Source organism: Stenella coeruleoalba (assembly GCF_951394435.1).
Source record: "Stenella coeruleoalba genome assembly, chromosome: 10".
In the NCBI taxonomy this organism is placed as follows: Eukaryota; Metazoa; Chordata; class Mammalia; order Artiodactyla; family Delphinidae; genus Stenella; species Stenella coeruleoalba.
In genome coordinates this window covers 2,648,965-2,666,010 of record NC_137156.1, presented here as the reverse complement: position 1 = coordinate 2,666,010, position 17,046 = coordinate 2,648,965, and the positions used below count along the sequence as shown (strand labels likewise).

Sequence of the window (17,046 nt, the reverse complement as noted above, 5' to 3'; positions counted from 1 at the left end):
CCACCACCTGAGGATGAGAACCACCTGGCGTTTATGTCAGTTTACGTCTGAACCACGAGGAGACGGGGGTGCAGCGTCAGAGCTGGCCTATCGTATCACCTATCACCTTCCTGGCTGTAGTGCATCTCATGCCTTTAAATGGAGTAAACCCACCAGAAGAATGCTGCTACTCTGATTTCCATTCTCGAATGCACCAAAAGGTGCATGCTTGTTGTGATTAGGCGCCTGGGTGAATAAAAAAATCCCATTTACAATTTAAAACTATTATTTAAACCCCTAAAATCGGATGATTTCCCACATTCCTCAGGGAGACAAGCATTAATTTTACCACCCAAACAAAAAAGATTACATACATTTCTGAAAATTCTCTGCTATCATGTTAAAAAATACTAATTTCTTCGTGTTGCAAAGCCAAACCGATTTACATGATTTTGTTTTAAATTGTTGCTAAATGTTTATCTACACATGCTGTCAGAAATAACCTTGTTAAGAAGGTGAAGCTGGTGTCTCAGCAAATCAGACCCCTTGGAGAAGGCGGTGAGTGGCCTGTGCCCCGTTTTCCTTTTTCTCTTTCCGCACCATCAGAAGGAAAAGTGAGAAAATAGCAGAAACATTAGTTAAATCCTGAATTATACCCCATAACCTACAGGAATTACCTCACTACACTGAAAGCTGACAATACTGGTAGAATTTTTTGATGAAATAATTAGGATCCTAATTATTAATAAAATGATAAACTTCTGGCTAGGTTTACATCTTTAACAAATAATTCTTTCAGTTAAAGACTTAAAGGAAGAAACGCAAGCTTGCTTTTAACTCTATATCGTTTACCTGACTTACCAGCACTGAAGACAAAAACTTTTAAAAATGGCTACAAATGCCTTGTTCACAAAAGACTTTATTACCTAGTGATGCATACTGAGAACATACAGAAATCTGCATGGTCCACCGTCACATGCAGTAGAACAATCTTCACTTTACAATAAGTGAGTGTCAACTGTTTTATGCAATAGACAACACTGTAAAGTCACATCCTTAAAGAAAAGCTTCATTTACAAAAGAAATAAAAGGTAAAGAAGCAATTACCGCTTTTAAAAAGCAGCTGCTTTGTTCAAGAGTGGAAGGTTTATGCCTGTATTGAAAGACAACATGATCACAAATAATGAAAACAATGAACAAATGAAAAACACTTTTACCATAAAGCAGTACACTTTCAAAATGACGTACAAATAGTTAAAAACTTCACTATGTTGTCTGTCTAACTTTTAAACGTGAGGACTTGCGGAATTAGGCCCCAACGTCTGTTACTAGGAAATGAAAGCTACACATTGTTTCTATGTCACTAGGAACTGTATTTAAACAAAATGTATATAAAGTCTATAGCAAGTTGATTTAAAAAAATTAAAGTTAATAAGAAACAGTACACTGAAGGCGCTCTATCCATCAAGCGCATACTCTTCAAATTTTAAATGTGATGAACAGAACAGAAATTGTAACTATGCCACAGTTGCAATGCCAAAAAATAAAACAAGATCAGTTATCACACATGCAGGGAATTCTGCCACAAAGCTAATATCCCTCATTTGTCAATTGTTCCAATAAAATAACATCTTAAAACACCAGTGATGTTGATGGTTTAGCTTACCTTCAGTGTACTGAATGTTGTACACAACCTGCTTTAAAAGAGGAGACCATCCCTGCAGGCAGGCTCAAGAAGGAACAGGCCCCTTCGGCACTGACTACCCAGGGCATGCTGCTGTGGCCTGCACACACACACCTAGGAAAACGTGAATATAAACAGCATTTACGCTGGCCTTTTTACCTGGAGACCAAAACGAAGCCAAGTTTGCTAAAAATAAATCAACCACCCAGTATTACTGCTCGCTTTATAACAGATGCTTCTGTCTTTTATGTGAACTGCAACCATTTACATTAGCACTGTAATTCTGTGCAGTCTTGGCAATTAAAACATTTCTACAGTGAAATTTCACATAAGACACAAAACAGATTAACTAACATTTCTAAAAGAAATATCACCCTTGGTGTTAATTCAAATATATCATGCTTCCTCAAATTTGCAGGAGAAATATTTATAAGTTTATATACATTAATAAACTGCTGTGAAATTTCTTCAGTCTTTGTATTTAATTACTCAAACCCTTGGAGCTTCTTCATCTCGCTTAAATCTTCTCCTGGATGAAGGCATGCTGTAGGGCCTGGTTGATGCTAATCCGTTTAGCTGGGTCCAACATTAGGATCTGGTCCAACAAGTCCTTCAGCTGGTGCACTTTTTTACGCTGGTCTTCAGGAAGTCGCTGGCACCCAATCAAGTCAGCCAACAGGTCCTTAGTTGGATTAATGGTGCTCATGACAGTAACTTTCTCCTACAAATAATGTTTTAAATGTGTATCTCTAAATAAATTACTAAACATACATAACCTGAACACTTGAATGAAAAGGTCAACCCCAAGTTAGCTACGACAGTTTAAACATCATTCTGTAATTTAACTTTATGAACAGATCAGAATGACAGCAGAAAGGAATTCTGAGAATTCAAAAACATAGTTAAGTGATTAGGGTCAGGATGGGGTGTGAACAAAGGCATGGAGGTCTGGAACAAGCAGCGTGCCCGCTGGCCTACTGCCAGGTGTGGGATGGTGGGGTCCATGGAGTCGTGAGGAGGGGGAACGGCTGAGGACCGCAGTCTTTCTGAGGAGTTAAATACATTATCTTATAGGTAAGAGGGCGCCAAGGAAGAATCTTTAAGCAGGGAGAGTAACACGCTCGGATTTGTTTTCAAAAAGATCACTGGCAGCAGTACGGAAGCTGGATGGGAAGCCAGACCAAGAGAGGGACCCAAGGAGAGAGAAAAGGGCCTGAATACGATAAAAATAAACTCATTGTACTAGGCAAACATTTTAAAATCTTTTCCATAACCTGACGTGTCTTATTCAGGAATTGGCCAACTGCAACAGGAATTATTTTTATTGTTTTAAAATACTCGCATCTCCTAGAACCACCCGGCACGCAATCCGTTAACGTAAGATAATCATCTAATGTAGCACACCTAAAGGACACTTACCCTCTCTGTTACTTTATCAACTTCTATGTACATGAAGTTGAGGTTTTGATCAAAATGTTGGTCTTTAAATACGCCTTTCCGAATCATCTGGCAATAAAACAGAACAGTTGGATTTTGAGCTCTTAGACAACACTGGTAGTCTGGTCTACCGATGACCCCAGTACACAAGTCACACAAGTGTTCCTGTTTAGTGTCTCTGGGTTTGCTTCCTTATTTGAGAATGATCTCCGATTCCTTGTTCTCGAGAGAATAACACCTTTGGAAAAGCTCAGACAAATGCTGTACCTAAGACTACTTAACAACATGAAGTTATATTTTCCCGGGCAGTGACTTAAACCAATTACAATAAATATCATGTTGTGCTTTCACTATTCAACACTGAAGACTAAGTGAGCAGAGACTTACATCAGTGGTTCTTAGGAAAAATACTACACAAGTGGGGCCTTCTCTCTTGGCAGTTAAGAAACCTAAGGACGTTTAAAAAATTATGTTCTAACAGCCCGAAAGTGATAGCAGGTCAGGCCTCGTTAAAACAAGTACCAACGTAGCTAATTTCTGTGTATCTGTCTAAACGAGTCCAACATAACAGAATTTGGACAGAACTTAAAAAACATAATGGCTTCTGGCCTACAGGGAGAAAAATCTGTAAATCTCTCAGAAAGTCAGCACATAAGCTGAAATCATAAAAGCCTAAGATACGGTCTTTAGACATTTGCCTATAAAGTTCTTGATTTGTGTTAATCAAACAAACTAATATTACAGCTCAAGCATTAAGGGTGAGTTTCACGTTAAAAAGATGTCATTTGCCGTGAGTTTTCTCGGTACCTTCTTCCTCTCCCAGCAGCTTCCAACCTCTATAAACGGACTGCCGCCAAGTCCCCCGCTCATTCTCTGATGACTGAGTCCTTCCCTCCACCATCTGCCTACCTGGACCTGCATCTTTTCTCACTGCAGCTGTTACCAATACAGGTGTGCTCCCAGGAACCCTCCTGCTGCTCTGCCCATCACTGAATGACAACCAGTGGAACAAGGGAAGGACAGAGATGTGAAAACAGTCGCATGTATCCTCTCTCCCTCAGTTCCAATTCTACCTTAAACTATGGGCCCTACGCTTCTGCTTAATTCAGGAGAGCAAAGAAAAGCACAAAGACAGACTTTAGACAAGAAAAGGAAAATGGATCCTCTTATTCTCTCTTGACAGCTCTTGGCCGGTTAGAACCACTAATTTAAACACCAGAAATGAGAAGAGCTAAGGAATCAGAGTAGCCACGTGCCCACCTCTCAGAAACTGTTTTATAGCCACGAGAGATGAGTGTCAGCAACCACGAATCTGCCGGAGGCGCCACAAGACCTCGGAAGCAAGCTCCCACTAACTCCTACCTTATTTGGCATCTTTCCTTTGAGATCCATGGCGAGCTTCAACATATGGTTATTGGTTTTGCCAGGAAATAAAATCTTTCCAGTGTAGAGTTCATACAAGGTGCAGCCTACGGACCACATATCTATACCATAGTCATAGCTTTTACCTATAACTGAAAACATAATACAAATTTTAACGTATGACGATAAAAACAATCAACTACTGTTTACTTCCATTAACAGGGGAATCAACTTAGCTCGGACTATGTAACCACAGTCTGAGTACCTCACTTTCACATTAGCTTCATATTCTTTCCCACTAATTCTTAATAGGGACTCTTCAACTTAGAAACCTTAAAAAAATGAGGGCGTGGGGAAGCAGTGAAGGGGCAGAAGGAAAGGTGCATCTCTTCTATCCTTTCGTTTCACCTTTGGTGGAGGGCTAGCCAGCCTCAGCCAAGGCCGAGGAAGGAGAAGAACACAGGACCCAGACGGTCCACAGTGTGACAGGCCCTGAGGAAGTGAGAGCAGTCGCCCGAAGCCGAGGGCTTTCCACACCTGCCACAACCACGGCCATCCCACCTGAGGAGCATGAACTGGCTACGGTTCCCTTCCTCACGAATGACTCAAGCAGCTGCCGCAGCGCCGGAAAACACTGCTTAGACCGTCAGCGTGCCGCTCCCACTGCGCACGGCGGCCCAGGTCGAGGAGCGCTGGAAGGAACTTACTGATTTCGGGGGCGCGATAAAATCTACTGACAAGGTAAGGCGTTATGTCATTATCCGCCACATGTGACGCCGACCCGAAGTCGCAGAGCTTTAGAATAGTTTTTGATTCATTAACCTGCAAAACATTTTATAATTGAAGTTTAACTCACGCCGGGAGAAATTAAGACACATGATCAGATTAAAAAAAACGGCTCTGAGAAGTTATTCCCAATACTGAGAACAAAGTCACTCACTTGAAAATTCCTTTTCTAATTATTTTATAATTCAACTTCCTAATTGTGAAGAATTAAGAGCTCTCAAATATTTGATCATAAATTAGTAAAAGAACTTTCTTCAGTGAGGAAATAAGAGATAATGCCAGGTAAATTTAACCAAAGCTATTTAGGAAAGGGTGGAATAGTAACAGAAGGCACTGAAGCAAAGCATCTTCTAAAAACCCCCAGGAAACCCGAACCAATCAAGTTACTGCCTAAAGGAACACGAAGACGGTCACTGGGAAGAAATCAGACTTAGATTAACTTACAACTGACTTAAGTTAACTTTCGTTTGCCAGAAAATTACGATGGCAATGAAAGCAGAAGAATGATTCGGATTCAATTTGGACAAAAAGAGAATAAAAACAATTCTTCATCCGAAGCTGCTAGACCTTCCCAAATTTAGCACTCCCTTCGAGTCTAAAAAACATTAAATCCCTTAAATGTAAAGAAAGTATTAGGAAAATGTTAAATATATTTGGCAAGACGGATAAACAGGAACACTGTATTGGTCATTTGTCTCTTTTCTCCTTTGTCAACACTTCCACATTCACAGCGACAGTGGCACCTTCTGAGAGAGGCTGGAGATGCTCCCATGGCTACTGCCACACTCATGAGTCGGAGCATGTTCAGGGTTAACAAGTGAAGGTAATCCACATTCCAGAGTCCCCGCCCCCCTTCAAAAGAGACACGCACAAATTCTGAGTTGGGACTTGAACTTGGCCTACTGTTCCCACCCCAAAGACACGTAACACTTTAAATAAGCAGCCCTGGGCAGTCTCTCCTGGGATACCATAAAGCCTGGTCAGCGCTACAGACTGGTCCACTACAGACGACATCCACGGAATTAAGATAATACAGGAAAAGTACTTTTAAAGTTTTTAAATATAAACTGCATTCAGCCGCTTAAGGGTGCAGCTGCAGTAACCAGAGAAAACCCCGGGGCCACTTTGACATCTGCGTCTGCCAGGGGAGTGCTCGGGCTGGGTGACATGCCCTCAGCAGCAGGGACCCACACTCAGGCACTTCCCTCACGCGCCCGCGGGGCACGCAGCACTTCTGCCGGCCTGACGGCTGAAATCCTGGGCTAAAAGCTTTGGATTTTCCTTAACAAACAGCGCCGCGTGGTTGAGGATGTCTGTCTGTTCCTTTCTCAGGAAGAAGGCCAAACTGTCTGAAACCCATGTGAAAACCTATACTAGTTTAGCACTAACTCAAAGAAAAATGAAGTTTTAAAAACAAGAGCTTCTAAGATGCTAACAAATGTCTTATTACTTCACCTCCATGGTGGTTACACAGATGTTCAGGGCATAGTTGCCTTTACCTTATACACAGTTTATACATTCTTTGATATGGATGGTGTACTTCACAATTCAAAAAAGAGAGAGAAAAATTGAGGTAAAGATCAACTATGAAGTGGACTGTGCAGCCTACAGCTGACACTGTGGCCGCCAGTTCACTGGAATTACTCAGCCACTCTAACCTCAAGTAACATCAGAGATGCAGTACCTTCCTTTGAAACTCAGACCAAACGTACAAAATGGAACGCCTCATTAACGTGGTGGTCTGGAAGGAGATATTTTAAGATTTTAAAAAAGAAGAGAAAGCGAAATCTGAACTAACAGCTAAGTTACTGACAAGGAGTCCAAAACAAACTTTAATGGGATTGTATCTTTCTTAAAAACATGTGGAACATGTTATGGGCAGACGAGCTAGAATCCCCCAGCTGTGAACAGCCCCGACTCTGACAGCATGACAGAGAAAGGGCTGGGGAGGGAAGGGGCGCATACACACCCATCACTCCACTGTAATGAGATGTGTTTCTAAGTTCCAAAAACATAAGCACTGGGAAATCTGCATCTACCACACCAGAAGGCACGAGCTAGGAGAGGTCAAGACTGGGAAAGGCTCCCTTCCATACAAGGCCCAAGAACGACCGAGCTTTCCTGGGTGTGGCCGCCAGAAGCCACAGCTTCTAAAGCATGAAGAATAAATGAAAAAGAATTATTCCTGGACACCCTAAACTCAACCCCATGCATCTACTTCAGAGAGGGTAACTCCCTTAAACGTCCCTCGCTCTGTCAGTCTATAAAACTAGAGAACAAAAGACTGTGAACACTCCTTATTTCAAAACAGCAACACTGCAGCATTTCTCCAGGTACCCGAGGAAGCCCATCGTTACTACCTCAAAGCATTCTGGGGGTCTGTGTGCACTCATCAAACCCATCAATCAGCAGCCTACTTCCTCTCTCTTCATACTTTACTATAAAATTTCATGGCCCAATTTCTAGAAGAGTAAACACTGGCCAAGTCATCTGTAACGGGTAACGGGTAACGCACTGAATTATTCTTCAAAGGCGTCATTTCTAGAACACAGTGGCGATCACATTATAGTAGAAGTTACATGGATCTAACAAGGCAGCCTGACCGTTTCACTTACCAAGATATTGTCTGGCTTGATATCTGCATGGAGGATGTTGCATCTTTTAAGGAGTTTTAGTGCCAAGAACAACTGCTGACTATAGGATCGTACAGCCTTAATATGAAGGCCAACATCCTTACCATATTTTTTTAACACCTCTCGTAAATTCATACTTTTAGGAAAGAAAAAAACAAATAAAATTAGGGTTAAAATGCAAAGTGGAAATTAAGGAAGGCAAAACCATTTTCAAGCATAAAGTAAAATCAAGTTCAAAGCATGAATTACAATGAAAACACTGTTCAAGAACCCCCTCCCACGGCCCAAACGTTTGATAAATTATCCTACATTGAAATGAGAGCACATGAAACTGTGTGTACACAACACAATTTTCAAAATGAAGAGAAGGGAAGGTATGCACTGCTAAAATTCCTACTGATGTGGAATGGGCTTCCGCTGGAAAGCATAAACATGAAGCCACAATTCTGAAGGGGGATGTCATATTCCTCCTCCACTATTCCCATTTCTTTTCACTGTGGCTTAATCCTTTCTTGAAGTACTTAATTTTCAGAGAACTCTCTGCTGAGCTGAAGGCCACACGAGGTGAGCATGTGACACACAGTACACAGCCAATCACTGTTTACACATTAACAACTGTCAAGAAGCTAGGTCTTCACCAATAGTTAAAAACACATCAAATACCCAGAACATTTATCACGGCATCTATCTGAACTGAGGTTGGCAACGGTGAAGAGGCTGAGTTTTCAGGGTAATGTACAGGTTTTGACACTGTACCTCAGAGGCTCAAACACGAGGCAGAGATGCTGTTTGTGATAAAAGTGTCTGAAGAGTCGCAAACAATGAAATTTGTCATCAGGATCAGCATCGTTCAATTTTTTCAAGAATTCTAGTTCTTTTAAACCAGTTTTTTGCCTGAAATGAAAAAGAAAATTAGGTCAAAATTGGATACATCAAGAATTTAGGAAAACGATGCAAACAATAAATGCTGGAGAGGGTGTGGAGGAAAGGGAACCCTCTTGCACTGTTGGTGGGAATGTAAATTGATACAGCCACTACGGAGAGCAGTATGGAGGTTCCTTTAAAAGCAGAACCTACCATATGACCCAGCAATCCCACTACTGGGCATATACCCTGAGAAAACCATAATTCAAAAGAGTCATGTATCAAAATGTTCATTGCAGCTCTATTTACAATAGCCAGGCCATGGAAGCAACCTAAGTGTCCAGTGACAGATGAATGGCTACAGAAGATGTGGCACATAAATACAATAGAGCGTTACTCAGCCATAAAAAGAAACAAAATGGAGTTATTTGTAGAGACGTGGATGAACCCAGAGACTGTCATACAGAGTGAAGCAAGTCAGAAAGAGAAAAACAAGTATCATGTTAACGCATATACGTGGAATCTAGAAAATGGTACAGATGAACCGGTCTGCAGGGCAGAAATAGATACTGAGAACAAACGTATGGACACCCGGGGGGAGAGCCAGGGTGGGTGTGTGGGGTGGGATGAATTGGGCGATTGGTATTGACATATATGCCCTACTATGTATAAAAGAGATAACTAATAAGAACCTGCTGTATAGCACAGGGAACTCCACTTCGCTGTACAGGAGAAACTAACACAGCATTGTAAAACAACTATACCCCAATTAAAAAAAAAAAGAATTTAGGAAAACTAAATAATATGTATTTATTTAGTGATGTGTTTAGTCTGTTTTTTTTTTAAGTACTAATAACAGAACTGTTGAGGAACACAAGTCTCTATATCATTCACACAATACTTTACTCTTAGCCAAATACTGTTTTCATGGAGTTAATTTCCAAAATAATCAATGAACAAAACAGAAACATAGAGGAATAAACCCACCTTGCTTGAACGGAAATCAATCTTGCACATTTTATCTCAAGATGTCTTGATGTAAATATTATCCTCTGAAATTCTAGTTATAATTTGTCAATAGACTACAGTTTAAAATTAGTGTCTATAATACAGAAGTTGGGGACTTCCATCAAACAAACTTTCTAAGCCTAGGCAACCTAAGACTTCAGTATAAACCTAAACACTTCTTTCTTGCGTTTCCAAACCAGTGCCAAGTTGACTTCAATGCCAGCTCAGTGTGTGGCATAGATTATGCATTAAAGCACATGGGTATGCAATCACCTCCCTGCTCATAAGGAGAGGAGGCAACAGACAAAGATACAGATAATTCCCAGAACTACCTGATTTTACGCCTTTTGCAGGCCGCCGTATGCTCAGTGACACCTGATCAATCTGACCTTTTGATTTCTCACCTTTCGGCTTGAGCTTAAGCTATTCACAGCAAAGGATGGTCGTAAGACAAGCGGTAGGCGGAAGGAGTCTGAGCTGACATCAGTGCACAAAGCAAGTGCTGAAATGCACTGAAATGAATTAAATACAATCAGCCTACGGCTCGAGAGCTTCTCACAGAACAACACGTGACGATCAATCAAATACCCAGAGCTGCTCTGTCGCTTTATAAGCCCAATACCTGTCCTACACAGACTGTGGTCACTATTTAAAAACAGGCTTATTTGTGAACACCCGCAAAGGTGTCGGTGAAGGTTTTGTTCTGTGTCCTGAACTTACATGAGCTCGTTGTTCCGAATGATCTTCACGGCCACCTCCTGGTTGGCCCTCGCATTATCCCTGGCTCGGACCACGTTACTGAACACGCCTTGACCCGTGTAGCCATACACGTTATAACGCTTATCCAGGACTTCACCTATGTTCACACCTGAAAAGGTAAGCTAAAAGATTAGAATTCTGACCATAATAGACTACTGCACAAAACTGTGAGATACACATCAGAAAAGTCGAAAAGTAGGATACACAGTGCAGTCACTTAAAAACTGTCAAATCTCTGCTGCGTGCTTGGCTTCCTGGACACCATGCAGACTCAAGGCCTCGCCCCCGTCGTGACCCTCTTGCGTAATGTGGTTAAAGCTGCCGGCTGCCAACCGCTGCAGGAAGACTTTCTGCTCTCCTAGCAACTGCTGACGGTCCTAACACCGAGGAAGGAAGAACTGTGCTCACTGCAGGGTCTCCAGCTGCAGTCTGCGTGGCTGGCACCCCTTCCCTCTGGAGGATGATCTCATGGCTGAAAATAACTCTGAACAGATTTAAGCTGCACATCAAGTCTTCACCTCACTTCAATTTGTGATGCTTCCGGGCTGTAACATGGGTTCATGAAGCTGCTAGATGTGCCACACTTTTGAAGTGACGGCACTGTGATGTGACTTTCAGAGTCCTCCCAAGTGTGAAGGCACTAGGCCACGTACTTTTACAAGCTGTTACAATGAACTCTAAAATTAATAAGAACTGTATTGAAAAAGGATAGATACATGTATAACTGAGTCACTCCGCCATACACCTGAAACTATCACATTGTTAACAACCATGCTCCAATAGAAAATAAAAAGTTAAAAAAACAAAAACAAAAAACTGTGATCTTACGATAATAGCCTTCTGCATCAGTCCAGTTATCCCTGAGGTTGGGATTCTCTTTGAAATCTTTTCCAATGCCCGCAGCCCGCAGACGCGCACTCTGAAATTAAGGCAGCAACATGAGCTATTTAGCCACCAAACGGGCAGACATTTAAAGCACTTCCTTTAAAAGAAAGACAGGTAGAACCAGCTAAAATTTGATAACATTTTATGCCAACTTAAATAAACTCTTACTATGACTTGTGCAAATGCAACACAGCAGAAACATGATTAAGTCTCTTGAATCACAATAATGCTCAAGAAAAAAAGTAACAAGTTATCTTCACATTTCTTTTACTGCCCGAGTCACGCAACACCCCCTCCCTGTCTCCTCCCATCTATGGGTGAAATGTCACTGGCTGTGTTAGAAGATGAGTTTAAGAATATCTGGTACTTCTGAAGTGTCTTCACTACACGTCACTCACAGCACTCTCCGTGACGCCCAGAAAGCCCTCCACATCGTCCAGGTGGATGACGGGCGCCGATACTCTAACTGGCTCAGAACCACCTCCGCTTTCTTACCCGTCTCTCTCTCTCGCGTGCTCCTGTGGCAGCAGGCCACACACGGGACACGTTGCTTAAGCCCATCACCGGTGTCTTCAGGGTCCTGGACATCACCGCTTTATCCTAGTCCATTTTTAATCTCCCTGTCACATGTTTATCTCTCCCACCTCCCTTCACCAAAGCCTCTGTATTTCTCACGTTCTTTTAAATTTATGATGGAAATGGTCTGCTACTTTTGAGACCATTTTTCAAGAAAATCTTTTCAAGAAAAACCACTGATAAAGTGGCTAACGGTACAAAATTTCTCAACCCACTCCTTGTAACATTTCCAACTCTTCCATGACTTCTATTAGGCTCCAAATCCTTAAGTTCCCAATCGCCTGCAATGCAGGGGCCCAAAGTGGACCCTAGGCCTGAAAATTACTGACGTCACCTGGTCTCCCCTGACTGCAGCACACACACACAGAGGCTTGTAAAGCCAAGCAGCAAGCTGTTGAAAGAAAATACCTACACGTTCAAGTCATCTGCTGTTTAACTGTATGAAGCCCTCAGACTGCTCTGCTGTACTTGTTTTAAAATTTGATTTAATTTCAGACAGAGAAAAGTTGCCAAACTAGTACAAAGAGATTCTAGATACACTTCACCCAGACTGTCCAAATGTTAGCATTAGTTTGCTTTATCCTTCTCTCTCTCTCTATGTATATACCACTGAAATACATATTTGTTATATACCCTTTTCTGATTAACAGTTGTGTTTTTATGACTTAAAATTACTCACGTCAAAATACGCAGCAAACATATCATCAGATTCTGTGAACATGTCGGGCGCCAACAGCTTCTTCTGAGATGAACCTTAATGGAAATTAGCATTAATATTTGAAAAATGAAGAGATGCAAATGGAAACACAAATAATATATCAATGGAAAATCACTAACAGCAATTCTAACTTCTTTTTCCTCTTGCACATCCGTTTCTCACCAATATCCAGCTTACAATCACCCTGTGACACTAAGACATACGCAGCTATCACTTTTTACTGAGCGTGCACTTCAGGAAGCTGGAAGGCCTAAGAGCGGTGCTTCCACTAACGCTGAATTAATATGCTAATAACTAAGCAACGATTAGGTATTACGAGGGACGCTCCTCTCTAAACTGCAATTTCTCTCAGAAGGTTAGCACCCCGCACTATGAATACAGATCTGCGTATTTCTCTCCTAAAACGCCTAATGGCCCCATTAGAACACTGGGCAAAAAAATAAATGTAAGGAAAAAAGAATGCAACAGCCTTAACCATACGAACACATGCCCGACCTCATACGCCCAACTCAAACGCAAATTGAAATCACAATGAAATACCATCCTATGAGACTGGCTACAGATCTAAAAGTATGACAACATTCTGTTAACAAGGCCCTGGATAAAAAGCCCTCAGACATGGCTTGTGGGATGGCAAAACTGTATAACCTTTACAGAGGGGAATCTGGAAGTATAGAGCAAAATGACATATTCATTCAGACCCAGAAATCCCACTTCTATGAAACCATTCCAAAGACACAGTAACAAGCAGAAAAAAACGACTTAATGCACAACGCTATTATCATTGATGCTCCAATCAACAGCCAAACATCTACCATTAGAAGACTAACTGAATAAACTACGGCACATTCATCACACTGTGGGAACACGCAGCTGTAAAAGGAATGAAGGTCATTTCATACAGATGAGTATGTATAATATTTTGTGTGCATGTGTAGACAGAATATGAACACACGCATATATGAAAGATGTTTTAGTGATTTTTTAAAAACTCAAAAATATTCCTAAAAATCAAAAGCAAATGAAAATAAGCCTAAACCAAATCAAACTGGTGGTATAACCGCACAGAGGAGAACGATTTCAAAAACCTTTAGAACAACACAGGTTTGTATACATCTTGAAATATATCCTAAGGACAAAACCATTACATTTTCAAGCTGCATGCAGTACATTTAATACTGACAATCGCAGTGATAACTCTGCGTATGAAAGTTTCAAAATAACCTAAGTACCTGTGCTTATTAGGAACCAAGTTTTTCTACTGTAAAAGAGAAATACAAAGTCAAGAAAGTTAATAAAAACCCTGTAATCTCGAATTTGAATTGGCAAATCAGTAGGAACTCCTCCTTTCCAAAAACGTATGTATTTCCTAGTTTGGTCCACTGAAAAGGCCCACCAGTAATGGGCATCCCTAAGTGCCCTGTAGTCTCCAAGTGGCATTTCCTACCAAGTGGAACCAAGGATCCCTGGAATAAGGGATTCTGCTCTGGGGCAAGATACACACAAGGTGAGCCTATGACGTCTTACTGCCTTGGAACAGGAGTCAGCAAACTACAGACTGGGCCGAATTTGGCCCCTTGCTTGTTCCTGTATGGCCCTGACACGTGAACACCTCGTGAACTTCAGTCCATCAAGTGTTTTGGGAACGTGGCCATGCTCATCCATCTGTGCTGGCCCAGCCGCTCTGTACCACGAGAGCAGAGCTCAGTAGCTGGAACAGAGAAAAAAGTCTAAAATAATTACAAAAGCCTAAAATATTGGATATTTTACAGAAAGCCCCTGTCCTAGAAAGTAAAGCAGCCATGTTAAATAAATACTGCAGGGTTTGCCTCAAAAAGACACCAGAGACCCATTTACAAGGGGCTCCCTCCTCGTGTGAAGAGAGAGCAATCTAAGCTTCAAAAAGAAAACGGCAGCAGTGGATCCAAAAACAAGAGCGTAATGACACCAAACAGTAAAACCCAACAAAATACCCAAAACCTCACTGCTCACCTCTGGAGGCTGCCAGGGCACCCGCTCTACGCTATGCTAAAAACTGGTCAATAGCGAAAATAATCAAGCATTTAACCTGCCTTTCCTGTACGAACTAGATTTTGGGGTAACCAAAGAATGGAAACCTCTTCTTTACAGAATTAGAGCTAATAATTCAAAAGGAGTGATATTTTGAAAATCACCACTTTGGAAACCCTGCCGCCCCCGATGAAATAATGGATCTAAGTAGGAACCATCGATGGCTGCTAAAAGCGTGAGGCAAACAGCTGAACAGAAACTTCAGTGGAATATCTTAGCCAAACACACCACCTCAGCGCCACTAAAAACAGGGGCAGCCACACCACACCTACGGGCCACCAGATGTGCTACGGAAGTACGTACCGCCAGGTGATGAAGCATTCCTGCCCAAAAAATTAAGCCGACACCTATTCAAGTCTCTAACGCTAACTACTAGTTTTCAAGAAATACGGAGAGCGGAAATAAATGACACAAGAACGTGGCCAGACAAAATCAGAGTAGAAAAGTTCACAGGACACAGGCCCTAGCACCTTCACAAGTAAAGGGGGGCGTCGGGGGGCGGGGGACAGACCACACCACAATGAGAAAACTATTAAAAAAGAGACTTCAGAGATGTATACCCCAAACATAATGTGTATCTTCTTTGGATTTTGACTCAAACCAACCAACTTTAGACATCAGATATTTACAAATTATCAACTTTATCAAGTGTAAGTAATGTTTTTTAAAAGGTCCTTATCTAGCAGATACAAACTGAAGTATTCCCAGATGAAATCAAATCATGGCTGGGATGTGCCTGAAAATAGCCTAGCAAGCCAGAGCGAAGGCGGCGAGCACGCGTGTGGGGTTCAGGGCGACACTCAGGTCACGCCTGCTCACGGGGAGCAGTCACTGAGGCGCCCAGGGCCCTGCCGTCCTCTGCAGTTTGTTGCAGAAGCAGCATTCCTAGTCCCCCATCCCACCCCCATCCCCAAATAACCTCCCTCCTTAGGAAGTAACAGGGCTGCAAATTCAGAGAAAAGCATGGTTGAAACAAAACTGTAACTGACTCACCATTATTCTGTTCGACTGTCATGAGATTATGCTTGGCCTTGACTGAGGCCTCAAACGTATCAACGTTCTCCCGTTCATACTCCTTGACGTCGGCAGCGACGCGTTCCAGGACGTCCTCCGGGGAGGGAGAGCGGGTACGGGTGCTGCTCTGGGGGCTGCTGGGCTCAGATGGCGCGGACATGTTGCTGTCCTCAGCAAGGTATTTGTATTTCTGCGGTAACGACACAGAGTGTTACTGTCACAACATCTGGTGCTAAGAGGGCCTGAACTGAAAAGTTAAGTGTCAAGTAATGCTAAAAAAGTTTTAAAGGTATTGAAGTCTTAACTGAATTAGATCCACAATCCCTTATATGTAATTCCAAATCCACAAAACTCTGAAAGCTTTGCTATGTCTGGTGCACATTCATTAGGTGGCAAAACCTGCGCTGCAGAGATGTGATGCTCTGAACAGGCTCACCTTCCCCAGTGTGAACACGATACGCCTCACTCACTGCAAAACTCTCCTAGTGGCTGATAATGGGGTGCTGTGCTAGACCCCATTGATGGGGCAAAGGAATATACATATATGCACCATATTACCTTTCTAACATTCACATATTTCTGAGTTCTGAAGCACATCTGGCCCCAAAGGTTGGAGATAAGGGATTGTGGACCTGGGTAAGAACAAAAAAAGATTCAACCAAGTCTTTAGGGATATCAGTTTAATAACAGTTTCATCAGTGCCCCACAAAGGTAAGTTTCCTCTGGAATTCTAGTTATGCCCTATGTACTCAGGTGATTCAAATTCTTCCCCTCACTCTGAAATGCTGTGGTTGCTCTCTCTGTTTACACAAGCTGCTACGACTGTCCTTTCCTTGTCTGCTGTTCTCCTAACAGCACCCAAGTATGTTTCATATGTTCCAGAATTCTTCCTCTCAGCTCCATCACTCACCCCCATCACATGATGGTGAGAGAAGGCGCTTTACAGGGACCACCGTCCTCCAAGGCTGGAGTAGCCAGGCCTCATCTCAGTATGGCAGGGAGAACCGGCAGCCTTCCCAGGCAGCTCACCTTACCATTAGGCCTGAGTTTGACACCCTTTCCCACCCAATCCCTGCATCGCTCGGCTCTCAAGGAGTCTTACAATTATTGAGATGTTCCATTTAAACGTTCACAACTGCATTAGAAAATGTGCCATTTTATTAGGCATTAAAAAACCTTTCCCACATATTAACAGGCTATTTATAAGTTTGAGCTAAAGGAAATTCCTCCAATTTATACTCACTTATGAGGGTTTTCTTGTTCATCAACTT

General features: G+C 42.1%; 1 protein-coding gene across 6 annotated transcripts in view; it reads right to left on the bottom strand.

Moving 5' to 3' along the window:
• PRP4K (pre-mRNA processing factor kinase PRP4K) overlaps positions 1 to 17,046 on the bottom strand; it is a 40,851-nt gene that overhangs the window by 2,276 nt on the left and 21,529 nt on the right. For 2 of the 6 annotated variants that reach the window (XR_013830321.1, XR_013830322.1), the window contains exons 6-16: positions 15,755 to 15,965; positions 12,653 to 12,726; positions 11,341 to 11,431; positions 10,474 to 10,621; positions 8,638 to 8,775; positions 7,864 to 8,017; positions 5,170 to 5,284; positions 4,463 to 4,614; positions 3,083 to 3,169; positions 1,087 to 2,384; positions 483 to 569 (exon numbers count right to left, since the gene is read on the bottom strand). Coding sequence is in view for 1 of the 6 variants with exons in the window: in XM_079935362.1 (XP_079791488.1) it covers positions 2,181 to 2,384; positions 3,083 to 3,169; positions 4,463 to 4,614; positions 5,170 to 5,284; positions 7,864 to 8,017; positions 8,638 to 8,775; positions 10,474 to 10,621; positions 11,341 to 11,431; positions 12,653 to 12,726; positions 15,755 to 15,965 (1,374 nt within the window). In the remaining 5 variants the exon portion in view is untranslated. The other 4 variants (XR_013830323.1, XR_013830324.1, XR_013830325.1 and 1 more) reach the window with 4 other exon arrangements.